The 27,154-nt window shown below is 52.9% G+C and overlaps 1 protein-coding gene across 1 annotated transcript in view; it reads right to left on the reverse strand.

Moving 5' to 3' along the window:
* SRRM3 (serine/arginine repetitive matrix 3) overlaps positions 1-27,154 on the reverse strand; it is an 85,233-nt gene that overhangs the window by 19,046 nt on the left and 39,033 nt on the right. Inside the window, exons 3-11 of the mRNA XM_055292759.1 lie at positions 19,500-19,601; positions 7,823-7,951; positions 7,660-7,740; positions 6,988-7,017; positions 6,485-6,547; positions 6,318-6,353; positions 3,107-3,157; positions 2,452-2,556; positions 1,123-1,300 (exon numbers count right to left, since the gene is read on the reverse strand). Coding sequence (XP_055148734.1) covers positions 1,123-1,300; positions 2,452-2,556; positions 3,107-3,157; positions 6,318-6,353; positions 6,485-6,547; positions 6,988-7,017; positions 7,660-7,740; positions 7,823-7,951; positions 19,500-19,601 — 775 coding nt within the window. The remainder of the gene's footprint in view (positions 1-1,122; positions 1,301-2,451; positions 2,557-3,106; positions 3,158-6,317; positions 6,354-6,484; positions 6,548-6,987; positions 7,018-7,659; positions 7,741-7,822; positions 7,952-19,499; positions 19,602-27,154) is intronic.

The following is a 27,154-nucleotide window of genomic DNA, read 5'->3' on the forward strand; positions in this document are numbered from 1 at the left end:
GGAAACAGCCAAAAATCAAAATGAAACTGACCAACACGTACATGTTTGCTGCTGAGACCTGAGGTCTGGGGAGGGGCAGCTCTCCCACTCCCAGCTGAGGCTTTGGGGTTGGGTGGGGGGCAGTCTGCGGGTCTGGGAAGGAACCCGCAGGCCTCCCCACCCCAAGCCACCCCCCCACCCCAGTGCCCTTGCCAGCACTGCAGCCCCCTCTCTCTGAGGGGTCTCAACCGTGTACTCTATAATCAACAGACCAGAAGGGGATGTGGACCTTCCCTGGGGTCTGGGAGAAGCCCCCACCCAGGCCCAGCCCATCCATCTAGGGACAGGCTGAGATGTCTCTCCTCTGCCAGCTCCCCCATTGCACCTGCCTGTAGGTCTTCGGGCATCTGTGCCCCTCTTGGAGGAAGGGTGGGGACAGTTTTGGAGGTGTTGGTGTGGGGTCTCTGAGGCACCCTGGCAGGTGCCTCAGGAGGGTGGCCGTGGGAAGAGGAGCCGGCAGGTTTGAGACACCTGTCCAAGTGTGGGCAGTGCCTGGAAAAGGGCGGAGTCTCCTCAGAGCAGGGACTTTAGAGGGTAGAGGGACTGAGATGGGGAAGGGGGCTGAGGGAGGGAGGGGCTGGGGAGAAGATTGAGGGAGGGAGAGGGGGGTGCTCAGAGGTGGCGCCAGGGCTTGGTGGGAAGAGGGAGACTCAGGGCCCAGGTGGTGCCCAGCGGGGGGTCGTCTCTCGAATCCTGCTCCTGCCTGGGACTCCTATCAATGTCCATGCCCCTCCCACCCTAATATGCCTGGGGAGGGCACGAGACCCTGATTCCTCCCCAGCCCTGTACCCAACTCAGTGCCCCGCGGTCAACACCCCTCTGGCCTTCAGTTTGCCAAGCGCAAGGGTGGCCCAAGACCTCAGGCGCCCCTCACCCTGACACCAGGGCCAGGTGGGCGCAACGGCCTAGCACTCTCGGCGGCTCCCGAGCCAGGACGCCCCCAGCGGGGAGCCGAGGAGGGAGGAAGCGGCCGCCCCCGCCCCCATGCCACACTTATCGCCCCCTGCCCCGCTGGCGACCCGCCCGACCACGCACGGCGCAGCCCGCGGCGCGGGAACCCTCCGCAAAGCTAAGCGTACGTACATCGGGCGGGCTGTGCGCCGAGCCGGGGCGACCTGCGTGCGCTCCGCTCTTCTGCCCGCTGCCGCCGTTCCGCTGGGGCGACCCCCATCCACTGCCGCCCGACTGGGAAGGCGACCGGCTTCCGCTGGACCGCTGGCTGCCCGTCTTTCGCCCTTCGTCTCGGTGCTTGGGGCTCAGCCTGGGGTTGTGCGCCAGGGAGAATGGGGGAGCCGGCGTGGGGCACCCGCTTTGCAAGAATTTGCGCCTCCTCTTTCCCCCTACCCCGCACGGGGGAAGAGGGCAGCCCCCCACCTGCCTTTTCACCATGCTGGGAACCTTTCCTCTTAGAGAGGACTTGACCAGGGTGAGCCAGCCAGGCTGTGCCTCGATTTCCAATTCAGGTGGAGGCTTAGGGGCCTTAGGGCAGCTCTTCCTCAAGTTATCACTCCTCTGGTAAATTTCTCTTTTTAAAAATTATTATTAGGCTGGGCTTGGTGGCTCACGCCTGTAATCCCAGCACTTTGGGAGGCCGAGGCAGGCGGATCCCTTGAGGTCAGGAATTTGAGACCAGGCTGGCCGAAATGGTGAAACCCCATCTCCACTAAAAATACAAAAATTAGTCCGGCATGGTGGTTCACGCCTGTAATCCCAGCTACTCAGGTGGCTGAGGCTGGAGAATTGCTTGAATCTGGGAGGCGGAGGTTGTAGTGAGCCAAGATTGCGCCACTGCTCTCCAGCCTGGGCAATAGAGCAATACTCATCACAAAATACATATATATATTATATATATATTATATATAATATATATTATATATTTATAATATTATATATAATATTATTATATATTTATAATATTATATATAATATTATTATATATTTATAATATTATATATAATATATATTATATATATAATATATATATAATTATATATATAATATATATATAATATATATTATATATATAATATATATATAATTATATATATAATATATATATAATATATATTATATATAATATGTACAATATATAATATATAATATATATTATATGTATAATATATAATATATATAATATATATTATTATTATTACTTTTAATTAAAGAAGGGGGGGTCTCACTATGTTGCCCAGGCTGGTCTCGAACTCCTGGCCTCAAGCGATCCTTCTGCTTTGGCCTCCCAAAGTGCCGAGATTACAGCCGTGAGCCACCACACCTGGCCACCCCGATAAACTTCTACCCATCGATGAATTGACATTCTGTCCACCAGCCTTGCTCCCCAGCCCTTGGGGGTGTTTAATCTGCAACCCTCATCCCCCACCAGGAGAAAGCCTCCCAGAGGCCCAGGCCTACCTGCTGGGAGATCTGGAATCACTGTAATGGGAGGAGAGGGAGGGGCTGTGGGAGCTGCCACTGCTATGGCGATGAGACCTCCGGCCTGGGGACTCTGTGTGAGGCCTGGCGTGGATGAGGGAAATCAGCCTGTACCTCAATTCTGCCCCGCATGACACCCCAGCCCCCAAGTTGCCCAGCCTCCCACCAGGATCCCAGTGGAATCCTACTGAAAGCCAGTGTTCATCAGTCCCCTAACGTCTGCTATAAAAGCTACATCAGTAGTGTTGGTGCTGGCCGCAGAGCCTATCTGGTCCATATGGGTCAGCTGTGAGAATTAGGAAAAGGCCCCCTTTTCTCTAGACAACCCCAGCCTCCCAAGACCCCCCTTGGCCCTCACCAGGTGATCCTGGGACTTGTGGGGTGGGAGGAAGGAGGGCGGGGGAGTCACGAGGACTGGGCTTGGAAGGACCCTGGGTTGGAAGGCAAGAGGCCTGGGTTTCGGTTCCAGCTCTGATTCAGCAAGAGCTCTTGGCTTTCTTTCTAGATCTTAATTTTTCCATCTGGGCAAAATGAGCTACCTTTAATGGCCTCATTCTGTGATTCTAAAAGGCCTAGTTTGCTGGGGCAGGAGGGAGAACGAATGAGGGGGCTGGAGAGTAGGGAGGGCACTTACCTCTTCTTCTCTTTGTTCTTCTCTTTTCTTTTGCTCTTGGAGCTTCGAGATCTGCAGAGAGCAGAGACCACAGTGATGGTGTGGCCCAGGGAGGGTGTGGCCTTCATGCCCTGGAGCCTGGGTATACCCAGGTGTGAATCTGAGATTTGTTCCACTCTAGGGCCTGAGCCCCATGGCTGGTGGGGACTTTTCCATCCTACTCCACCCCTTTGTCCCTTTCACTTAGCCAAGGCTCGGGCCTTCCTCCTCCTGGAAGTCCTGGCCTGTGAACATCTCCTCCCTGGGTCGCAAATGCTGCCCAGTCTGGGAGGGCCACAGAAGTGTGGCTGGCCCCAGATAAAGTAGGGTGCTGTAGCCGGGCGCGGTGGCTCACGCCTGTAATCTCAGCACTTTGGGAGGCTGAGGCCAGTGGATCACTTGAGGTCAGGAGTTTGAGACCAGCCTGACCAACATGGAGAAACCCAGTCTCTACTAAAAATACAAAATTAGCCAGGCGTGGTGGTGTGTTCCGGTAATCCCAGCTACTAGGGAGGCTGAGGCAAGAGAATCGCCTGAACCTAGGAGGCAGAGGTTGTGTGAGCTGAGATCGCGCCTTTGCACTCCAGCCTGGGCAATAAGAGTGAAACTCTGTCTCAGGAAAAAAAAAAAAAAAAAAAGGCAGGGGTTGCTGTTTGCAGGTGTGGCAGCCTCAAGCCTCAGGTCTGGGCCAGGTAGAAATGGTGATTTGCTCTTGTCTTTTGGTACTGGACTTGGGACATACCCAGTACTCATTCCCTTGAGTATTGGGGTGTGGCCTGATAATCATACCTCCTGTGCCCCCTTCCTCCGTGTGCTCCCAGACTGGCCCAACCCTAGGCCAGCTCACCAGGGGTTTAGGTAAGAAATGCTTTCCCAAGGGCACGATGTCCCTGCTTTTTTTTTTTGTCTTGAGACAGAGTCCCGCTCTGTTGCCCAGGCTGGTGTGCAGTGGCACAATCTCAGCTCACTGCAACCTCCACCTTGCAGGTTCAAGTAATTCTCATGCCTCAGCCTCCCAAGTAGCTGGGATTACAGTTGCCTGCCACCACATCTGGCTATTTTTTGTTTGTTTGTTTTAGTAGAAACAAGATTTCACCATGTTGGCCAGGCTGGTCTCAAACTCCTGGCCTCAAGTGATCCACCCGCCTCAGCCCTCCAAAGTGCTGGGATTACAGGTGTGAGCCACCGTGCCTGGCCAATCTCCCTGCTTTTGAATGACATCTCTGGATCTATCTCCAGGGCTGCCCCCTCCCAACTCCCACAGCTTCCCGTCACATCCCATCCAGCCCTCTGGGGCAAGACCCCCAACCCAGCACCCTCTACCTTTGATGAAAGGCCTGAGAAGCTTCGGGTTAGCCCTCAAAGGTCTCACCCAAGCCCAATCCTCAGCCCCATCCTCCCTGGTGCCACCAGATCCCTTCAGACCTTCTGACCCCAAAACAAAGCCATGCTAAGGAACACAGAAATGTGCTTCCCGCAGGAGCAGAGTGAGTGCGGGGCAGGCCCGGAGGCTAAGGGTTTGGGTGCTGGAGTCTGCTTTGGGCTTCAGTCTCCCCATTGGAAGCTGGTCTATTCCTAGTTCACTTTTAGGACCTGTCCAGGAAGGATGGGAGCTGGCCAGAGGGTGTGTGCAAGCTAATGGTGGCCACTTGGGGGCAGTAAGGACCCATACTGATCCATAGACACTGGAAGGCCAGGGGAAGATGAAAAATTGGGGACATTGTGGGGGCAGGGTTAGGTGCTTATGTAGGCTCCTCTCCTACTTGGCAAATTCCCACTGCAAGGAAGGAACTCTGGACTCTGCCCTTTCTCTGGGCTGCTGGGAGGGGATCTGGCTCTGATGCCACCTCTGGAATGTGACCGCCCCACAACTTTCTTCCTTCCGAGCTCTTCTCTCCTTTCCCTTTTCCCTTCTTTTCCTTTTCTTTTATTTATTTATTTATTTATTTGTTTATTTATTTATTTTTCTGAGACAGAGTCTTGTTCTGTCGCCCACACTGGAGTGCAGTGGTGAGATCTCAGCTCCCTGTAATTTCCTCCTCCTGGTATCAAGTGATTCTCCTACCTCAGCCTCCCAAGTAGCTGGGATTACAGGCACCCGCCACCATGCCCCAATAATTTTTGTATTTTCAGTAGAGACGGACTATGTTGGCCAAACTGGTCTCAAAGTCCTGACCTCAAATGATCCACCCACCTCGGCCTCCCAAAGTGCTGGGATTACAGGCATGAGCCACCACACCCAGCCTTTTTTTTTTTCCCTGAGACAGAGTCTCGCTGTGTCACCCAGGCTGGAGTGCCGTGCACTCCACTGCAATCTCTCACCTCACTGCAACCTCCACCACCCGGGTTCAAGCGATTCTCCTGCCTCAGCCTCCCAAGTAGCTGGGATTACAGGCGCTCACCACCACACCCAGCTAATTTTTGTATTTTTAGTAGAGACAGGATTTCACCATGTTGACCAGGCTGGTCTCAAACTCCTGGCCTCAATAGATCCGCCCGCCTCAGCCTCCCAAAGTGCTGGGTTACAGACGTGAGCCACCATGCCTGGCTCAGGCTGTTTTCTGCTTTCTCAGCAACCCTCTTCTCCTGCACCACTCTGCCTCCACCTGGACTTCTGCCTTTCACTTCCTCTCCCCTCCCCCAGTCCACGCTGAACAAGCCACTGTCCTGCTCAGAGCTCCCCCACACTAGCCCCCAGCCCTCCTGGGTGGAGGATGGCTCCATGACCTGGCAGTCAAACCTGTTGGGAGGCTAGCATCTGTCCCCGAGAAACTCTACCTCTGGCCACAGCTCCCCGACCCTGCCTCCTATCCATGGAGCCTTCCCAGCTCACAGAGGTCCTCCTGCCTCTCAAGCTCTTTCCCTGCAAATTCGGGGTCTCGGTGTTTCTGCTTGTTTAACCAGCACCTCCACAGACAGACACACCCCTTGGGCATTGGACCTGCCATGTTGTCTAGAAATTCTTGGGGTCCCCATGTCGTGGCTGATGCATGGGGCAGGTGAGGGTTGCAAACAGTTGGTTTTCATGCTCCTCCTCCACTGCCCAGTCCCCGCAGCCTGGCTCTGGGAAGGAACCCTGGAGCTGAATGATGGAGCCCGGTGGGACCCTCAAAACCCCCTCCCATCATTGCGTCCTTTGGGCTTTGGTCCCTTAAGGGACCACTGACCATGTCCTCTGCAAAGCGCCGCTCACCTGTGCCGTCTCTTCCTCCGGGATCCAGAATCAGACCTGTAGGGCGATAAAAGAGTTCTCTTGAGCCTGCCTGGGGTGGCCCAGGGGAGACCTATGGAGGGCCACAGACCTGGCCCTGGGCCCCACGGGAGGAAGAGGAGCCCCCAGGGTGGGGGCAGCAAGGGTACCTGTCTCGGCGATGCTTCTTCACACTCTTCTTCTTTTTGCGGAGGGGTGAGGAGCTCCCACAGCTGTGGACACAGGGAGGTGGGCTCTAGTGAGCTGGGGTGGGGGGTGGGGGGCTGGAAATGGCTGGAGAGGCCTGGGTGCTTGTGACATTGAAGCTGGAAAGGGAATTCCAGGCCATGAAGCCCAAGGTCCTTTGTACAGAGTGACCCGAGGCCCCAAGGGTCACCAAGGTCCCTCAGGGTAGTTGATGGCACTGCCTATGTTGTCCCCAAGTCACCCTTCCAGCCCCCCTGGCATTGTGGGCAAAGATAGTTTCAAACCCAGAGGTCAGAGGCTCCAATGGTGGGATTCATGGCCTCTGTAGGGGCGAAGCTTGCACCTTGGCAGTGTCCAGGTGCAGGCCCTGAGGGTCCAGGCCTCCGGCTTCTGGGGGATGCATTGGAATCTCTCCCACCCACAGACGTCCCCCGCCCTGGGCCCAGCCAGCTCTGTCCCCACTGACCTGCATTCGGACTCCAGTCTCCTCTTTTTGCTGAGGGCAGATGCCAGGAAGAAAGGACAGACGGATGGATGGGGTTAGGTGGGGCCCCAGACACTTGCCAGGGTCTCACGCAGGACAGGGGAGGGTGGACAGAGAGATTCGGGGATGGCAGATGAGGCCCCTCCTCCCCAGGGCCACTCGCATTGGTGTTGGTGGGCACGGGACCCCTGGGGGAGGGCAGGGGGCACTGGGAGCAGGTACTGGTAACGCACAGGCCGGGTCAGTGAGTCTGGCTCTGGGGGATTCAGTGAGAGGCAGGTGCTAGTGACGGGCTCAGTGAGGGGCGGATCCCAGATAAGGGGAGGGGCTCGATGAGGGGTGGGGCCTAGTGGGGAGAGGAGCTCCATGAGGGGCGGGTCCTAGAGAAGGGGAGGGGCTCCTTGAGGGGAGGTACTTAGCGAAGGGGAGGGGCTCGTTGAGGGGCGGAGCCTAGCGAGGGGAGGAGCTTGAGGCCTGGGGTGGGTTCAGTTACCTGGAGGGCACTTAGTCGGGAGTCGGCACGGTGAGGGCGAGGGAGGGGCTCAGAGAGGGGCGGGGTTCACAAATACGGCAAGGTTGTGGGCCAGGGACCGGCATCCAGGGAGAGACCCCACCTCCTCCTCCCTTCCCGCTTCGGCCAGGCGCGGTTCTCACCGGCTTCTCCGGTGGCCGCCTTTCTTTTTCTTCTTTTTCTTGGGAGGGGGCGATGCCGAGCTGCTAGACCAGTGCTTGGTCCTGGGGGAGAAGGGCCGGGGGTGGGGACGGTGAGCGGGGGCAGCCCCGAGCGCCCCCCACCCCCGCCGCGGCGGCCGCTGACCTGTACCCGCGGTGGCCGCGGTAGCAGGCGGCCGGGCAGTCACAGTCCACTGGGCCGTCGTCATCGTCAAAGGGCGCGTACTCCAGGCCCAGCTCAGCGCCCTCGGTCAGCCGCGGGGTCTCCGCCACACTGCCGGCGACAGGGACGCTCACCACCCGTCTCGGGACGGCTTTTTTCCACCCCTTTTCCCGGCGCCGGGGGCCTGACCTAGCCCCCCAAGTCTGCGGGCTGCTACCCGACTGGAGGAGGGGCGAGGGGGACCTGCGGCCCCTGGCCTTACAGGGCCAGGGGGAGATTTGGGGAACCCAACAGGGCACATCCCCTACAGGTCCCCGACCTCACGGTACAATCTTTTGCAAAAAAGAAAGATAACCGAGCCCCTTATTTAGCCCGCAACCTTCTAAGTTCTCACCATCTCAGTAAGCCTCCTCCTCTTTTTTTTTTAATTTTGGAGATAGGGTCTTGCTCTGTTGTTCAGGCTGGGTTGCAGTGGTGGGATCATAGCTCACTGCAGCCTTGAACTTCTGGGCCCAAGCGATCCTTCCTCCTCAAGCCTCTTGAGCAGCTGGGACTACAGGCGTGGACCCCCACCCTGGCTAATTTGAAAAATTTTGCAGAGACGGGGGTCTCACTATGTTGCTCAGGCTGGGTTCGAACTCCTGGCCTCAAGCGATCCTCCCCTTTGATCTCTCAATGTGCTGGAATTCCAGGCATAAGCCACCCTGCACTCGTGGGTGGGGGGTGTGTGTGTGCCTACTCCTTAGATGAGGCTCCTCTTTCTCACTGAATCCCCTCCATATCCTAGCCCCATTCATTGAAGCCCTCCCCCTCAGTGAACCCCCCATTTGATCCCTGTGCCCCTAACCCTACTGTCCTATTCTGGGAACCCCATCCCCACCCCTCCTTTCTCTCACTGAACCCTACTTTCTCTTTTCTTTCTTTTTTTTTTTTCAGTCTCACTCTGTTGTCCTGGCTGGAGTGCAGGGGCCCGATCTCGCCTCACTGCAACCTCTGCCTGCTCCAATCTCCTGTAATCTCACCTCACTGCAACCTCCGCTTCCTGGGTTGAAGTGATTCTCCTGCCTCAGCCTCCCAAGTAGCTGGGATTACAGGTGCCCGCTAATTTTTGTATTTTTAGTAGAGACGGGGTTTCTCCATGTTGGTCAGGCTAGTATGGAACTCCCGACCTCAGGTGATCTGCCAGCCTTGGCCTTCCGAAGTGCTGGGATTACAGGCGTGAGCCACCGCGCACAGCGAACTCTAATTTCTTTCTTTTTTTTTTTTTGAGATGGAGTCTGACTGTGTCGCCTAGGCTGGAGTGCAGTGGCATGATCTCAGCTCACTGCAACCTCCGCCTGCTGGGTTCAAGCAATTCTCGTGCCTCAGCCTCCCGAGTAACTGGGACTACAAGCATGCACCACCACGCCCAGCTAATTTTTTGTATTTTTTAGTAGAGACGGGGGTTTCACCATGCTGGCCAGGCTGGTCTTGAACTCCTGACCTCGTGATCCACCCGCCTTGGCCTCCCAACGTGCTGGGATTACAGGCGTGGGCCACCGCGTCCGGCGAACTCTAATTTCTTAAAGAGCCCCTCCCTCCTGGCCTATGTCCGCCCTCCCCGAGCCCTGGCTCAGTGATGTGGGTCTTTCCTCACCTTGGTGTCCTAGTCCTTGAGCCCCTCTTCCGCTGGCTGAGTGCCTCCCTACCCCCCTTCCCCTCCTTTCCTCCAGCCCGGCCTCTGTCGCTGAAATATTCATAGCCTCTCCTCGCCCTCCCCTCTGCAGCCTCCAGGGGGCCCCGCTGCTCATCTCCCGCAGCAGGACTGTGCTCATCAATCAAGCCTGGTGGCAGAGGGTGGGGGCCTCCGATACTATCCATCTTACAGAACTCTCCTTTTCGCTCAGCAGGGACCAGACGCCTCCTGTCCCTGCTCCCGGAGCCCCAGTCAGCCTCTGCCACAGATGTTGGCTCCCTACAGGCTCTTCTCAGAGCGCTTTTTTTTTCTAGAGGTAGCTGAGCTGGAGGCAGGAGGAGCATGAGCTTTGAAGCTCCAGACAAGGACTCATCCCGTACAGTCCCGAGCCGCCTTGTGACCTGGGGCCTGCCGTGTCCCTCTGTGAGCCTCGTCTCGAAGGTGAGAGTGATAACTCCATTCCAGGGCTGTTGGGAGAATTTGCTGAGGTCATAGGTGCTGTGCAGTTTCTTTATGTTTTATTTTATTTTTTGAGACAGAGTCTCACACTGTTGCGAGGCTGGAGTGCAGTGGTGCGATCACAGCTCACTGCAGCCTTGAACTCCTGGCCTCAAGCAATCCTCCCACTCCAGCCTCCAGAGTAGCTGGGACTACAGGAGCACACCACCACTCCCAACTAATTAAAAAAATTTTTTTTGTAGAGATAGGGTCTCACTATGTTGCCCAGGCTGGTCTTGACCTCCTGGCCTCAAGCCAGGAGGATTGCTCAAGAATTTCTCTTGCCTTGGCCTCCCAAAGTACTAGGATTACAGGTGTGAGCCACCGTGCCAGGCCTTCTTTTTTTTTTTTGAGACGGAGTCTTGCTCTGTCACCCAGGCTGGAGAGCAGTGGCGTGATCTCGGCTCACTACAAGCTCTGCCTCCCGGGTTCACGCCATTCTCCTGCCTCAGCCTCCCCAGTACCTGGGACTACAGGCGCCTGCCACCACGCCCGGCTAATTTTTGTTGTATTTTTAATAGAGACAGGGTTTCACCATGTTAGCCAGGATGGTCTCAATCTCCTGACCTCGTGATCCACCCACCTCGGCCTCCCAAAGTGTTGGGATTACAGGCGGGAGCCACCGCACCTGGACTTTTTTTTTTTTTTTTAATTGAACAAGCCTGGAAGTGACCCTCCGGAGGCCTGTCTCCAGGGGGGTGGCCCCCACCTTCCAGTTTTTATCCAAGCTGGCTCAGACAGTGCCCTCCCCCACCAAAATGGAGGCTTAGTCCTGGTTTCAGCAGAGCTCCCCTTACTCCTGGGTGCTGTTCATCTGGCTCAACCCTTCCCCACCCACAGCAATAGAGGCGAGGGCTTGGATCGGCAGAGCATTAAGGACATGAGTTTTGGATTTGTTAGAGGCGTGTGAACCAGAGCAACTCCATCTTGAATAGGGGCAGTATAAAATGAGGCTGAGACCTACTGGGTTGCACTCCCAGGAGATTAGGCATTCTAAGTCGCAGGATGAGATAGGAGGTCAGCACAAGATACAGGTCATAAAGACCTCGCTGATAAAACAGGTTGCAGTAAAGAAGCCGGCCAAGGGCCTGGCGGGTGGCTCATGCTTGTAATCCCAGCACTTTGGGAGGCTGAGGCAGGCGGATCACCAGAGGTTGGGAGTTCGAGACCAGCCTGACCAACATGCAGAAACCCCGTCTCTACTAAAAACACAAAATTAGCCAGGTGTGGTGGCGCACGCCTGTAATCCCAGCTACTCGGGAGGCTGAGGCAGGAGAATCACTTGAACCCAGGAGGCGGAGGTTGCAGTGAGCTGAGATCGTGCCATTGCGCTCCAGCCTGGTCAAAAAAGGATGAAACTCGAAAAAAAAAAAAAAAAAGCCGGCCAAAACCCACCAAAACCAAGATGGTGATGAGAGCGACGTGACAAAAAAACGTCAGGAAGTTACCCTATGTAGTCTAGAAAGGGGAGGCACGAATAATCCACCCCTTGTTTAGCATATCATCAAGAAATAACCATATAAATGGGCAACCAGCAGCCCTCCGGCTGCTCTGTCTATGGAGTAGCCATTCTTTTTTTTTTTTAAACGAGTCTTGCTCTTGTCGCCCAGGCTGGAGTGCGGAGGCCTGATCTCGGCTCATTGCAACCTCCGCTTCCAGGGTTCAAGGGATTCTCCTGCCTCATTCTCCCTAGTAGCTGGGATTATAGGCACCCGCCACCACACCCAGCCAATTTTTTGTATTTTTAGTAGAGAGAGGATTTCACCATGTTGGCCAGGCTGGTCTCGAACTCCTGACCTCAGGTGATCTACCTGCCTCGGCCTCCCAAAGTGCTGGGATTACAGACATGAGCCACCGCGCCCTGCCTGAGTGGCCATTCTTTTGTTCCTTTACTCTCTTAATAAACTTGCTTTTGCTTTGCACTGTGGACTCCCTCTGAATTCTTTCTTGAGTGAGATTCAAGAACCCTCTCTTGGGGTTTAGATCAAATCCCTTTCCTGTAACAGATTCACAGAGACAGGTTTGAATCCAGGCATGACTAAGCTCTTGGTCATATCTATACATCGAGGAAAAGAACAGACCACCTTTGAGGAAAGGATTAAGTAAAATGCTGTCTATGAGGCCTGGCTTGTGACTGTCATCCGGGGAGGGGTAGCCACTGTTAAACGGAGGGGCCGTTGCTGGTACTTACACACCAACACCTCTTCCGGGGAGAAAAGACGCTGCAACACAGGAAATGAGACAGAGGGAAGGGAGGCAGGCCACAGCTACAGGGTAAAATACAAATTTTTAGGGAACCCACTAATTGACTCTTTGAAGCCTGATTTTGTATCTCAAAAAATGTAACCAGGCCGGGTGTGATGGCTCATGCCTGTAATCCCAACACATCGGGAGGCCAAAGTGGGAGGATCCCTTGAGGCCAGGAATTTGAGACCAGCCTGGGCAACATAGTGAGATTCCTGTCTTTACAAAAAAATAAAAATAAAAAGCAGGGCACACTGGCATGCACCTGTAGAGTCCCAGCTACCTGGGAGGCTGGGGCCAGAGGATGGCTTGAGCCCAGGAGTTTGAGGCTGCAGTGAGCTATGATGATGCCACTGCACTCTAGCCTGAGTGACACAGCGAGACCCCATCTTTAAGAAAAAATAGCTGGGCGTGGTGGCTCATGCCTGTAATCCCAGCACTTTGGGAGGCCAAGGCGGGCGGATCACCTGAGGTCAGGAGTTCAAGACCAGCCTGACCAGCATGGAGAAACCCCATCTCTACTAAAAATACAAAATTAGCTGGGTGTGGTGGCACATGCCTGTAATCCCAGCTACTTGAGAGGCTGAGGCAGGAGAATTGCTCGAACCCAGGAGGCGGAGGTTGCAGTGAGCCAAGATCGCGCCCCGGCACTCCAGCCTGGGTGAAAGAGCGAAACTCCATCTCAAAAAAAAAAAAAAGAGAAAGAAAGAAAGAAAAGAAAAAATAATGTTACCCAAATATGACAGGGGTAGCTAGCCTTGAGGCCGTTCTCAAGTACTTCATTCAATTCCCGAACAAGTCCCGATTCCCAAGCTGTGTGATGCCTTGATGTCACACAGCACGTAGCGAGGTTTTTCTGGGGTGACAGAGGAGAGGCTCATGTCATCCCTCGGCTTGTGCAGAGCCAAACACCCCCACATTCCTTTGGTTAAACTTCTCTTTTCTTCTCCATGCTCCTCTTCCTGAGGCCAGTGGCATCCTACCTCCTGTCCTTGTCCCTAAAATTCCCAACACCCTCAGCTCATCAAGCCCCATCCTTCCAGGGCCCATTACCCCTACACAGCTCCTCAGCCACAAAAGTACCTGCCTGACACATAAAACATAGTCTTTAGCAAAACTTAAGCTCACATTGAGTATTGTGTGGGTGAGCTGGTAGGAGCAGGGAGCTTCAGTTGATACTGACACAAAAATGATGAAGGTTATTTACAAAATAAAATAGCCCAGGCTGGGTGCGGTGGCTCGTGCCTGTAATCCCAGCACTTTGGGAGGCTGAAGCAACTGGATCACTTGAAGTGAGGAGTTCGAGACCAGCCTTACCAACATGGTGAAACCTCATCTCTACTAAAAATACAAAATTAGCCAGGCATGGTGGGACATGCTTGTAATCCCAGCTACTCGGGAGGCTGAGGCAGGAGAATTGCTTGAACCTGGGAGGCAGAGGTTGCAGTGACCCAAATGGTGCCATTGCACTCCAGCCTGGGCAACAAGAGCGAAACTCCGTCTCAAAACAGCCCAGTTTAGCCAGGCACAGTGGCCCATGCCTGTCATCCCAGCAACTCAGGAGGCTTAAGTGGGAGTATCGCTTGAGACCAGGAGTTTAAAACCAGCCTGGGCAAGAAAGCAAGACCCCCGTCTGTACAAAAAAAAAAAAAAAATACCAAAAAACAAAAAACACGTAGATTAGCTGGATGTGGTGGTGCATGCCTGTAGTCCTGGCGGGATGACTACTTGAGCCCAGGAGTTCAAGGCAGCAATGAGCTGTGATTGCATCACTGCACTCCAGCCTGGGTAACAGACTCCATCTTAAAAAATAATAATAATAATAACAATAAATAAATAAATAAAGATGAGCACAGGGTAGAGGAGCAGACACAAGGTCTTGGAAACTTCTGATACAACCTGTCCTGAGAGTCCCAGGGATAAACATGGACCTGGGCTGAGGCTTCCTTTACTGGCTTTGTGCTGTGTGGGATCACCCAGGGTTAGAATCCTAGACTCTCCTATCCTGCTTCTCCTAGATGACACTATCACTAAGAACAATGTTCTTTTTTTTTTTGAAACAGAGTTTCACTCTTGTTTGCCAGGCTGGAGTGCAGTGGCACGATCTCGGCTCACTGCAACCTCCGCCTCCTGTCTCAGCCTCCCGAGTAGCTGGGATGACAGGCATGCGCCACCACGCCCAGTTAATTTTGTATTTTTAGTAGAGATGAGGTTTCTCCATGTTGGTCAAGCTGGTCTCAAACTCCCAGCCTCAGGTGATCCACCCACCTCGGCCTCCCAAAGTGCTGGGATTATGGGTGTGAGCCACCTTGCCCGGCGAAGAACAATGTTCTTTAATGTTATTTATTTATTTATTTGAGATGGAGTCTTGCTCTGTCACCCAGGCTGGAATGCAGTGGCACGATCTTGGCTCACTGCAACAACTTCCACCTCCTGGGTTCAAGCCATTCTTGTGCCTCAGCCTCCTGAGTAGCTGGGATTACAGGTGCCCCCCACCATGCCCAGCTAACCATTGTAATTTTAGTAGAGTCAGGGTTTCACCATGTTGGCCAGGCTGGTCTCGAACTCCTGACCTCAAGTGATCTGCTTGCATTGGCCTCCCAAAGTGCTGGGATTACAGCCGTAAGCCACCGCACCTGGCCTGTTCTTTAATATTTAAAGAGTGCTTCATAATTCACAATCCCATTCATAGCCCCTTAATGATTTACAGAAATTGCACCCCTTTCCATTCTGCAGATGAGAAAACTGAGGCGCAGAGAAGAAAAGGAACATTCCCTATGATGTCAAGACCTTTTAGTAAAGCATATACGTTGAGGCTAAGGTGAGAGGATCACTTGAGGCTGGGAGTTTGAAAGCAGCCTGGGCAACATAGTAAGATCCCATTTCTACAAATCAAATTAAATGAGGCCAGGCGCGGTGGCTCACGCCTGTAATCTCAGCACTTTGGGAGGCCGAGGTGGGCAGATCACTTGAGGTCAGGAGTTCGAGACCAGCCCGGCCAATGTGGCAAAACCCCATCTCTACTAAAAATACAAAAATTCGCCAGGCATGGTGGCACATGCCTATAATCCCAGCTACTTGGGAGGCTGAGGCAGGAGAATCACTTGAACCCGGGAAGCGTAGGTTGCAGTGAGCAGAGATCATACAGCTGCACTCCAGCCTGGGTGACAGAGTGAGACTCTGTCTCAAAAACAAACAAGCAAACACCTATATAAGTTCGCCTAGCAGCTGGCTTTGAGAATTCATGTGCAAATGACACAGCCCTTGAATGCGCTGGCTGACCTTCCCTGCTGGAGATGTAAGCCAACGTGAGGTCTTCCAGCTCGCTCATCCCCTTCTGACTTGATAGATACTGTTGTGGGTATGTGCTCTCTGAGTCCTAGATTTGTTTAATGTTTTATGCTCTTAAATTTTCATGTTTTCTTTTTCAATTTATTTTTGTTTTTATTTATTTTTTGAGACAGAGCCTCATTCTGTTGCCAAGGGTGTAGTGTGGTTGTGTGATCTCCGCTCACTGCAACCTCCACCTCCTGGGTTCAAGAAATTCTCCCGCCTCAGCTCCCAGCTCCAGAGTAGCTGGGATTACAGGCGTGTGCCACCACGCTCAGCTAATTTTTTGTATTTTTAGTAGAGATGGGGTCTCGCCGTGTTGGCCAAGCTGATCTTGAACTCCTGACCTCAAGTGATCCAACTGCCTCAGCCTCCCAAAATGCTGGGATTACAGGTATGAACCACAGCTCCCAGCATTTTTTTTTTTAAATAGAGATGGGGGTCTTGCTATGTTGCCCAGGCTGGTCTGGAACTCCTGGGCTCAAGCGATCCTCCCACCTCAGCCTTCCAAAGTGCTGCTGGGGGCCGGGCGTGGTGGTTCATGCCTGTAATCCCAGCTCTTTGGGAGGCTGAGGCAGGCGGATCACAAGGTCAGGAGATTGAGACCATCCTGGCTAACACGGTGAAACCCCGTCTCTACTAAAAATACAAAAAATTAGCCAGGCGTGGCGGCGTGCGCCTGTAGTCCCAGCTGTTGGGGAGGCTGAGGCAGGAGAATGGCGGGAACCCGGGAGGCGGAGCTTGCAGTGAGCCGAGATTGCGCCACTGCACGCCAGTCGGGGCGACAGAGGGAGACTCCGTCTCAAAAAAAAACAAAAACAAAAACAAAGTGCTGCTGTGATTACAGGCGTGATCCACCGTACCCAGCCTTAAATTCACGTTTGCTAACTAGTTTACTCCTGATCATGTCTATGGAGTAAGCAGGGGAAGTTTTATCCCCTTGTGAAAACAAACTGAGCCCCACAGAGCGGATCAAAGTGGACCCAGACTGAGTCTGCTACAAAAGGACAAAGAGCATTTGGAAGTGGAACACAGCCCCACAGAGGATGGGCGTCGGGCTGACCGCCATGGGCAGGGCTCTGCCCCCGGTAGAGACTGCCGACTGCACGCTCTTCCTCATGCCAGCACTTTCACTAATTAACTGGTCCTGTTTCCCATTAGCCAGGAACACAATGGCCCACTGACAGATGAAAGGGCCCAGATGTGGGAGGGGGGTAGGGAGTTCAGGCAAAGGGTCCGCCCTCTCTGCTCATCACTCAGCCAGGCTGCCAGGCCTGCCAGGGGCCCTGGGTGGGGGTAGTGATGCCAGAAACAGAGATGAATCTTGTCTGGAGCTTCTTCCTTCACTTCTCGACTGCGGGGCAACAATATGACACGGTGCATATTATGATAATTACTGACCCAGGTGCCAGGTACGATGAGCACTTTACATGTATTAGTCTTTGTTTATTTATTTATTTATTTGATGGAGTCTTGCTTCGTCACCCAGGCTGGAACCTGTCTCTGTTTCTGTTTTGCTCCTACTCTGGCCAGAGAGATGAGGATTAAGTGGGGGTAAGGTGGGAAATACTTTACCCCTCATTACCCAGCAATACAGAAAGTCTGCAAGAAGGGTTTCCCCGTTTCCTATAGAGGTCTGTCTGTTCCTACAGTGCTGCCAGCCTTTACGATGACTAAGACTGGGCGCGGTGGCTCATGCCTGTAATCCCAGCATTTTGGGAGGCTGAGGCGGGTAGATCACCTGAGGTCAGGAGTTCGAGACCAGCCTGGCCAACATGGCGAAACCCCATCTCTACTAAAAATACAAAAAAATTAGCGGGGCATGGTGGTGGGCGCCTGTAATCCCAGCTACTCAGGAGGCTGAGGCAGGAGAATTGCTTGAACCCAGGGGGCAAAGGTTGCAGTGAGCCGAGATCGTGCCACTGCACTCCAGCCTGAGCGATAAGAGCGAAACTCTGTCTCACAACAAAACAAAACAAAACAAAACAAAAAAACAAAAATTAGCTGGGCCATGGTAGCATGCACCTGTAGTCCCAGCTACTTAGGAGGCTAAATAAAAATAAATAAATAAATAAATAAAGATGACTGCAACAGGAGAATCACTCAGAAGGTGCTGCTGGGATAGCAGAACAGCAAATGAATGAATATAATTAACTCCATTTTTGTTTAAGAGACCTTTACCCATTCCTGCATGTAGGCTAAGATTTATTATTATTATTATTTTTATTATTATTGTTTATTATTATTATTATTATTATTTATTTATTTATTTTTTTGAGACGGAATCTCACTCTGTCGCCCAGGCTGGAGTGCAGTGGTGCGATCTCGGCTCACTGAAACCTCTGCCTCCTGGGTTCAAGTGATCCTCCCGCCTCAGCTTCCCAAGTAGCTGAGATTACAGGCATGCACCACATAGCCCAGCTAATTTTACTTCTAGCCAGAGAAGCGTGGGATGTTGGTGCTGGGTGGGGAAACTGAGGGTGAACAAGGGGAAGGCCCATCTGAGTGGATTCAGCAACGCTCCCTGAGCACACGGTGCCTGCCAGGCATGGAGCTCGGCCAGCCATGGCTGGACACTCCCAAGCACAGGCTGTTCCCACCCTCGTAATGCAGCCTCCTCCAGTGTTTGTATGGTTTTGAGTGGCTCACAGTTCGCCTCTGATCTGAGACAATATTTGCCTTGCTATAACTTGCCTGTTTGATCCAAGGCCCACCCAGAGGCCCACGGCAAACCGGTGTTCCTCCTATCCTGTGACAGGTGGCAGAGGCGTGACCTCAGCAAAGCCATACACCCTTTTTTGTTTTTTTTGAGACAGAGTCTCGCTCTGTCACCCAGGCTGGAGTGCAGTGGCACGACTCACTGCAACCTCCGCCTCCCAGGTTTAAGTGATTCTCGTGCCTCAGCTTCCTGAGTAGCTGGGATTACAGGCCCACGCCATCATGCCCGGCTAATTTTTGTGTATTTTGTAGAGATGAGTTTCACCATGTTGTTCAGGGTGGTCTCGAACTCCTGAGCTCAAGCAATCCTCTCACCTTGGCCTCCCAAAGTACTAGGTTTACAGGTGTGAACCGCCATGCCCAGTCTTACACCCTCTTTATCCACCAAGCTATTGGTCATGGTAACAGTGGGATTTGGTGTGTGGGCTCTTACATCTCAGAGTGTGTGCTTACTCTGAATTTTATTTTATTTTATTCCATTTTATTTTTTGAGATGGAATCTCGCTCTGTTGACCAGGCTGGAGTACAGTGGCAGGATCTTGGCTCACTGCAACCTCTGCCTTCCGGGTTCAAGCGATTCTCCTGCCTCAGCCTCCCAAGTAGCTGGGATTACAGGCGTGCGCCACCATGCCCAGATAATTTTTCTATTTTTAGTAGAGACAGGGTTTCGACATGTTGGCCAAAGCTGGTCTCGAACTCCTGGCCTTGAGTGATCTGCCTGACTTGGCCTCCAAAGTACTGGGATTACAGGCTTGAGCCACTGTACCCTGCCCAAATTTCATTTCTATAGGAGGGAATCATCAGGGCTTGCCTAGGGTCAGTTTGTCGGCCACAGACAGTGTTGGGCTCAGGGCATATCTGAGGTCTTCTGATTTGCAGCTCAGAATCCCCTGAGCTGAGATCTGAGCTGCCTGCCTCCCCCACCCCTTCCACCGCTGAGCCATAGGTAGGACCCAGGGTGGTAGGAGGTGGCCATTGGTGATGTCCAGATGTCCCTGGGCCAGGCCAGCGTTTCCAGTGGGCAGAGTCCATGCTGTCCTCTCCTCCTCCTCCTCTTCTTCCTCTCCACCCCCTCACCTGAGCCCCAACCAGACCAAGCCACCTGAGGGAGCACCTGGACAGGCCCCTCTAGTACCCAGCTGCTGCCTAAGCCTGCACCCCCTCCCCCCCATCCCCACACAGGTAAGCACTCACATGTGGCCCCCAGGCCGATCCTCCCTGGTGAGCACTCCCTCCTTCTCCATCAGCATCTGCCGAAATGTCCCCACTTTCTGCCGAATCTCCTCCTCCGAATACCTGCAGGGGCACAGAGAGGGTGAAGGGGCTGGTCTCCCAAATTTGGTTCCCTCTTTCCTGTCCCGCACTCAGCCCAGCACCCCCGACCCCTGGGTCACAAGTGCACACTGCGCCTTGCAATAACCTGTCCAAGGTCACAGGCCAAGTGAGGCCTTCAGCACTGAGGAAGCTCAAGTTCACTGTACACAAGCCCGGCCGGGCACAGTGGCTCTCGCCTGTAATCCCAGCACTTTGGGTGTCCAAGGCAGGCAGATCACCTGAGCTCAGGAGTGCGAAACCAGCCTGGCCAACATGGCGAAACCCTGTCTCTACTAAAAATACAAAAATTAGCCGGGTGTGGTGATGGGCGCCTGTAATCCCAGCTACTCAGGAGGCAAAGGTAGGAGAATCACTTGAACCTGGGAGGCAGAGGTTGCAGTAAGCCAAGATCATGCCACTGCACTCCAGCCTAGGCGACCCAGAGACTCGTCTCAAAAAACAAACAACAGAACAAAACGTTGTACACCAGCCCAATCAACCAACTAAATAACAAACAGACAGACGAAAGAAAAACTTGTTCCCAGAGGTGGGGAGAGATGACCCCCTCGCCCCTCCTCCGTACCCTCCTCCACCCCCCAGGGCAGGCTTCCCTCCCACATCCAGACTGCAGTCGCTCTTTCGAGAATTTTAGGGGAAGAGTGAGAATTCTGGCTTTGAGACATACACAGCCTTTTCTGCCTTCCTGGCAGTGACATCCGATCCTCATACAGCCATGGGAGGTCCTCGAAGCACCCCCATTTCTGCAAGAGTAAGGCTGCCAAGTGGCTTATTGGGGGGTTGTCGGGGGGTAAGGGGTAGTTTCATTGCTTCTTTCTGCTGCTGGCTTGGGGTAGGGGGTGGCTGATGTCTGGGCCTCAAATGGAAGCCCCTGACGTCTCTACTCCCCTCCTTCTCCCACCCTAAGCCCAGTCTGTTTAGGGACCAAAGTCTGGTTATCTACTCCTCATCCCTGCTCCCACTCCTGGGGTCAGTGGTCATTCTCTCTCACTGCTCCTCTGTGACAGCCGCTACCTGGCCTCCCAGTTCCTCTGGGGTCTCTCCCTCCAGCCTGTGTCCACACTGCCCCTGGAGGTCTTTGATCACGCAGCCCTGGCCACCCCCCCCCCACCCCGTGCCTGGCACACAGCAGGTGTCCAGCAGCTGTTACTGAAGGGATCCTCTGGCAACCTCGAAAGGCAGGTCACATTCCCATTTCACAGATGTAGAAGCTAAGGCAAAGTGAATTGACTTGCCCAACCTCATAGAGCTGGGAAATGGGAGGTGACAGGATTCAAAAACAGGACTGCTGCAATCTTGGGGCTCTCCTTTTCATCACTGGCCCCCATGGCTTAGCTAAGAGGGTTGATCTAGAAAAATATGAGAGCAGGGGATGCTCAGAGGTGGTGGTCACACTTGAGGCCTCTTTGTCCAGTAGCCAGATGTCATCTCGGGGTCCCCAGCTTCTCCCAGCAAGATGCCCTGGGCATGGAGGGACCCTCCCTAGGCCTCTGAGTTGGTTCAACTCAACATTTCTATACACTTGTGTACACCTATACAACTTTTCTCTTCTTTTTTTAATTTTTGTTTTTTGAGACGGAGTTTTGCTCTGTCGCCTGGGCTGGAGGGTAGTGGTGCGATCTCAGCTCACTGCAACCTCCAACTCCCGGGTTCAAGTGATTCTCCTGCCTCAGCCACCCAAATAGCTGGGATTACAGGCGCCCACCACCATGCCAGCTAATTTTCGTATTTTTAGTACAGATGGGGTTTCACCATGTTGGCCAGGCTGGTCATGAACTCCTGACCTCAGATGATCCGCCCAGCTCAGCCTCCCAAAGTGCTGGGATTACAGGCGTGAGGCATCGCACCCAGCCACTATACAACTTTTCTAGCCTTAGCTTCTACATCTGTGAAATGGGAACACAACCTGCCTTTCAAGATTGTCAGAGGATTCATGGAGGTGATATCATTATAGCACTTTGCACAGTGCCTGGCATAGAGTAGGTGCCCAATAAATGGTAACAACTAAGGCTTATTTGTCCCAAACCTTTCTCTCTGCTCTCCCTGGGCTGCAGGTCATTGTCTTGGACAGAGAACATGCTGAGGGGGAGGTAGGGATGATTAATGGATACAAAAAAATAGAATGAATAAGACCTACTGGCCAGGTGCAGTGGCTCACGTCTGTAATCCCAGCACTTTGGGAGGCCGAGGTGGGTGGATCACCTGAGGTCAGGAGTTCGAGACCAGCCTGGCCAACATGGTGAAACCCTGTCTCTACCAAAAATATAAAAAAATTAGCTGAGTGTGGTGGTGCACACTTGTAATCCCAGCTACCCACGAGGTTGAGGCAGGAGAATCGCTTGAACCTGGGAGGTGGAGATTGTGGTGAGCTGAGATTGCGCCCCTGCACTCCAGTCTGGGTGACAGAGCGAGACTCTGTCTCAAAAAACAACAAAACAAAACAAACAAACAAACAAACAAAAAACCAACAAAAAAACCTACTGTTTGATAGCCCAACAGGGTGACTACAGTGAATAATAACTTAATTGTATATTTTTGAATAACTTAAAGAATGTAATTGGATTATTTGTAACTCAAAGGATAAATGCTTGAGGGGATGGATACTTCATTCTCCATGATGTGCTTATTTCACATTACATGCCTGTATCAAAGCATCTCATGTACTCTATAAATATGTATAGCTACTATGTATATTAAATTTTTAAAAAATTAAAAAAAAAATTTGGACCCAGCAAAGTTTTAAAAAATAATTTAAAAAAAATTAAAAAGGAGACATGGTGGCAGCGTGGGTCCAGCCCTCCCCACTCAGCCATCCATGAAAATGGTATGTTTTGTTTTTTTCCTTTCAGAGATCCCATCTCTCTACTCCCTGCTTCCCTCTGCTCCTTCAACAAATATTTGCAGGAGAGCAATTTGACAATTATCTTCAAAAGCCTTTAATAAAAATGAACACATGCTTTGACTCATACATTAACTTCCAGATTTACCCTGTGGAAATAATCATGGCAAAGATTTGACTCCTTGGATGTTTACAGTAAGACGGATGCCTCCCCCCATCGCAGGTTCAATGCTAGCGTTTGCATTTCCATAGCAACCCGTACATCCCAACTCCTGGCAGGTGGTTCAGGCTCCAGTAATTATCTGTTGGCTGGTCTGTATCCAATGCTGGCCTGGAGTTCCCTGAGGGTAGGGGCTTTGTCTGGTTCCCAGAGGCAGTCCCAGCACCTGGCACCATGCCTGCCACATTGTGGCATCCAAAAATGTGTGCTAAATGAGTGACTGGTGATGGAGAGGCATGGAGAGTTTGAAGACAGGATTTTGCTTTTGAAAAGATGGCTCTGGTGAATTCATGGTTGGAGAAGAGAGAACTGGAGGCAGAAAGCTGATGTTGCGCTACCATAGGGGTTTAAGAGGAGACAGTGACGCCACAGCAGAGAGAGAAGTCTTGAGGATGAAGGGCGAGAAATGGACAAAAAGCCCTCTAGGAGGGAGATGGCTTGGGGACCAATTGGTTGAGTCAGGGGGATGGGACTTGGGGACCAATTGAATGAATCAGGGGGTCTGGTTGGGTAAGAAACATCACCTACTTCTTCTTCTTCTTCTTCTACTTTTATTTTTCTTTTTGAGATGGAGTCTTGCTCTGTCGCCCAGGCTAGAGTGCAGTGGCACAATCTCAGCTCACTGCAACCTCTGCCTCCCAGGTTCAAGCAATTCTCCTCCTTAGCTTCCCGGGTAGCTGGGACTACAGGTATCCGCCACCATGCCCAGCTAATTTTTGTATTTTTAGTAGAGGTGGGGTTTCACCACATTGGCCAGGATGGTCTCAAACTCCTGACCTCAGGTGACCCACCCACCTCGGCCTCCCAAAGTGCTGGGATTACAGGCATGTTCCACTGCGCCCGGTCACCACCTACTTCTTAAGCAGGTGTCCCCTGAACCCCAGCTAGGGTCGGAGTCTGTGCAGGTTCAGCCTGCTGTGTCGCTCACCGTGGGGAGGGCTGGGTCCTGGCCTGGTTAGGGGTGGGGGGCTTTTCTTCTAACCCCCCATCCCCTCGTGGCTCAGGCCACCCTGTGCCGATGGCACCAACCTAGCTCCACCAAGTTCAGGGCCCTGGCTCCTCAGTGTCCACCTCAGTCCCTGTGTGGCCCTCAGGCTCGGGCATTCACCTAGAGGTCCCTTGTCTGGGCATGTGAGTTGGGCAGTGCAGAGCCTGGCACCCAGGAAGAAAGGGTGGTGCCCCACCCCCCCCAGCAGAGGCAGAGAGCAATTGCTCCCACATCACCTTCTCTTGCAGAGACCAGCTTGTCACTGTCACCAGCACAGAGACAAACACAGCACAGGCCCTCCAACACTGCTTAGCCCCTAATTTATAGGCCCCAGGGAGGGAGACAGAGACTGGCATGGGACCCTGGGCCAGGTGGGTGGGAAGAGATGGCCTAAGGGCAAGGGTGGGCCATTCCCCAGCTGCTTGTGGGGGGCTGGCAGGGGGGCTTCAGGCCAGGATCCAAGCCCCGTTTCCTGGGGGTCTTTGGCATATGGAAGGCTGGGAAATTGGCACAAATGGGTTTCATGGAGACCTGCGGCGGCACATATGCAGGGCTGGGGGTCATCCTGGAGTCAGTGGGTTGGAGGCAAGTTGATGAACTCCAGCACCTGTCTGTTGAGGATGGGCTGCTGGACTGAACCAACTCAGAGGCTTGGGGAGGTTCCCTCTATGCCCCAGGGCATCTTGTTGGGAGAAGCTGGGGACACAAGGATGACACCTGGTGATTGGTCTCAAGTGTGACCACCACCTCTGAGTGTCCTTTCCCCTCTTATCTCTTGGAGTCAATCTTCTCAGCTGAGCCACTTGGGACAGTGATGACGGGGAGAGACAGAGGAGCCCAACAGTTCTGCTTTTGAATCCTGGCACCTCCCACTTCCCAGTTCTGTGACTTTGGGCAAGTCCATATGCTTCTCCCAGCCTTAGCTTCTACATCTGTGAAATGGGAACATGACCCGCCTTTCAAGGTTGTCATCTGGATATTAGTCCCCTTCCAATCTCATGTTGAAATGTGATCCTCAATGTTGGAGGTGGGGTCTGGTGGGAGGTGTTTGGGTCATGGGGGTGGATCCCTAAAGAATGGCTTGGTGCCCTCCCCATGGTCATGAGCGAGTTCTCACTCTATTACAGGGGTTGCTAATACCTCAGGTTGGGGTACCACTCTGTGGCCTATTAGGAACCGGGCCGCACAGCAGGAGGTGAGGAGCAGGCAAGGGGGCAAAGCTTCACCTGTATTTATAGCTGCTCCCTATCACTCCTATTACCCCCTGAGCTCCGCCTCCTGTCAGATCAGTGGCGGCATTAGATTCTCATAGGAGTGGGAACCCTGTTGTGAACTGTGCATGCGAGGGATGTAGGTTGCGTGCTCCTTGTGAGAATCTAATGCCTGATGATCTGTCACTGTCTCCCATCACCCCAGATGGGACTGTCTAGCGGCAGGAAAACAAGCTCAGGGCTCCCACGGACTCTACATGATGGCGAGTTGTAGAATTATTTAATTACACACTATAATCTAATAATAACAGAAATAAAGTGCACAATACATGCAATGTGCTCGAATCATCCTGAAACCATCCCCCCAGCCCCCGCCCAGTACATGGAAAAATTTTCTTTTTTTTTTGGGGAAACGGAGTTTCATTCCTGTTGCCCAGGCTGGAGTGCAAAGGTGCAATCTCGGCTCACCACAACCTCCATCTCCCCAGTTCAAGCGATTCTCCTGCCTCAGCCTCCCAAGTAGCTGGGACTACAGGCATGCGCCTCCATGCCCAGCTAATTTTTGTATTTTTACTAGAGTTGGAGTTTCTCCATGTTGGTCAGGCTGGTCTCGAACTCCCGACCTCAGGTGATCCGCCCACCTCGGCCTCCCAAAGTGCTGGGATTACAGGCGTGAGCCACCTCGCCCAGCCAGAACAATTTTCTTCCACAAAACTGGTATCTGGTGCCGAAAGGGTTGGAGACTGCTCCTCTATTAGTTTAGGAAAGAGCTGATTGTTTTAAGGAGTCTGGGGTGTGTCTCCTCTCCCTCTTGCTCCCTCTGTTGCCGTGTGAGACCTGCTGGCTCCCCTTCTTTTCCACCATGACTAAAAGCTTCCTGAGGCCTCACCAGAAGCCAATTGGATGCCAGTGCCATGCTTCTGTACAAGCCTCTAGAACCATGAGCCAAGTAAACTTATTTTCTTTATAAGTTACCTAGCCTCAAGTATTCCTTTAGAGCAATGCAAAGTGGACTAACACAGACATGATGTAGTTACATCACTTTGCACAGTGACTGGCATATAGTAGGTGCTCAATAAATGGTAGCAACTGGCCAGACACGGTGGCTGTCGCCTGTAATCCCAGCGTTTTGGGAGGCCAAGGTGGGTGGATCACTTGAAGTCAGGAGTTTGACCCCAGCCTGGCAAACATGATGAAACCTTGTGTCTGCTAAAAATACAGAAATCAGCTGGGCGTGGTGGTGCGTGCCTGTAGTCCCAGCTACTCGGGAGGCCGAGGCAGGAGAATCACTTGAACCCAGGAGGCAGAGGTTGCAGTGAGCTGAGATTGCGCCATTGCACTCCAGCCTGGGCAATGGAGCGAGACTCCGTCTCAAAAGTAAATAAATAAATAGTAGCAACTGAAGCTTATCTGTCCCAGAGCAGTGGGGACAGAGTGTACAGTCATCCCAGGCTCCCTGCCCTTTTCCACCTGAGACCCCTGCCAGGTCAGCATGGCACCAGCTCTGAGAATTGCCTGGGCCTCTTCTCTCTCTGTTCTGCCAGGCGGCAAAGGCTGGGATAAAGGGGGAGGCTGCTACCCAAACCACTCGCTCCCTGTGGAGGTGGCAGAGCCGGCCAGCCTAGGGCCATGCAGGAAGTCTGGCTAGCATGGCCAAAGCTTCAAACTCAAAGTCAAGGGCTTCTAGGCCGGGCACAGTGGCTCATGACTGTAATCTCAGCACTTTGGGAGGACGAGGCGGGCAGATCACTTGAGGTCAGGAGTTTGAGACCAGCCTGGCTAACATGGTGAAACCCCATCTCTACTAAAAATACAAAATTAGCTGGGCATGGTGGCACACGCCTGTAATCCCAGCTACTTGGCAGGCTGAGGCAGGACGAATCGCTTGAACCTGGGAGGCAGAGGTTGCATTGAGCCAAGATGGTGCCATTGCACTCCAGCCTGGGTGACAGAGCGAGACTCCGTCTCGAAAAAAACCAAAAAATCAAAAAAACAACATCAAGGGCTTGTGTGTGGGTGGGGAAGGGGGAATAGGGGGCAGTGATGTCTGTGCCAGGGTCCCCAGCCTCTTGGCCCAGGTATTCCCCCAGCCAGTCTGGCTCCCTTAGTCCTCATGCCACTCTATGGGCCGTAAGGGAAGGGCATGCCAAATGCATTGTGGCTTTGGGGATTTCCTGGGTCACTCTCTGGGACAGGAGTAGGGTGAGGGGACACTGAATTTTAAGAGTTCCTCAGAGTGAAATTTTATTTATTTATTTT

This window comes from Symphalangus syndactylus, chromosome 9 (genome assembly GCF_028878055.3).
Source record: "Symphalangus syndactylus isolate Jambi chromosome 9, NHGRI_mSymSyn1-v2.1_pri, whole genome shotgun sequence".
Classification (NCBI taxonomy): Eukaryota; Metazoa; Chordata; class Mammalia; order Primates; family Hylobatidae; genus Symphalangus; species Symphalangus syndactylus.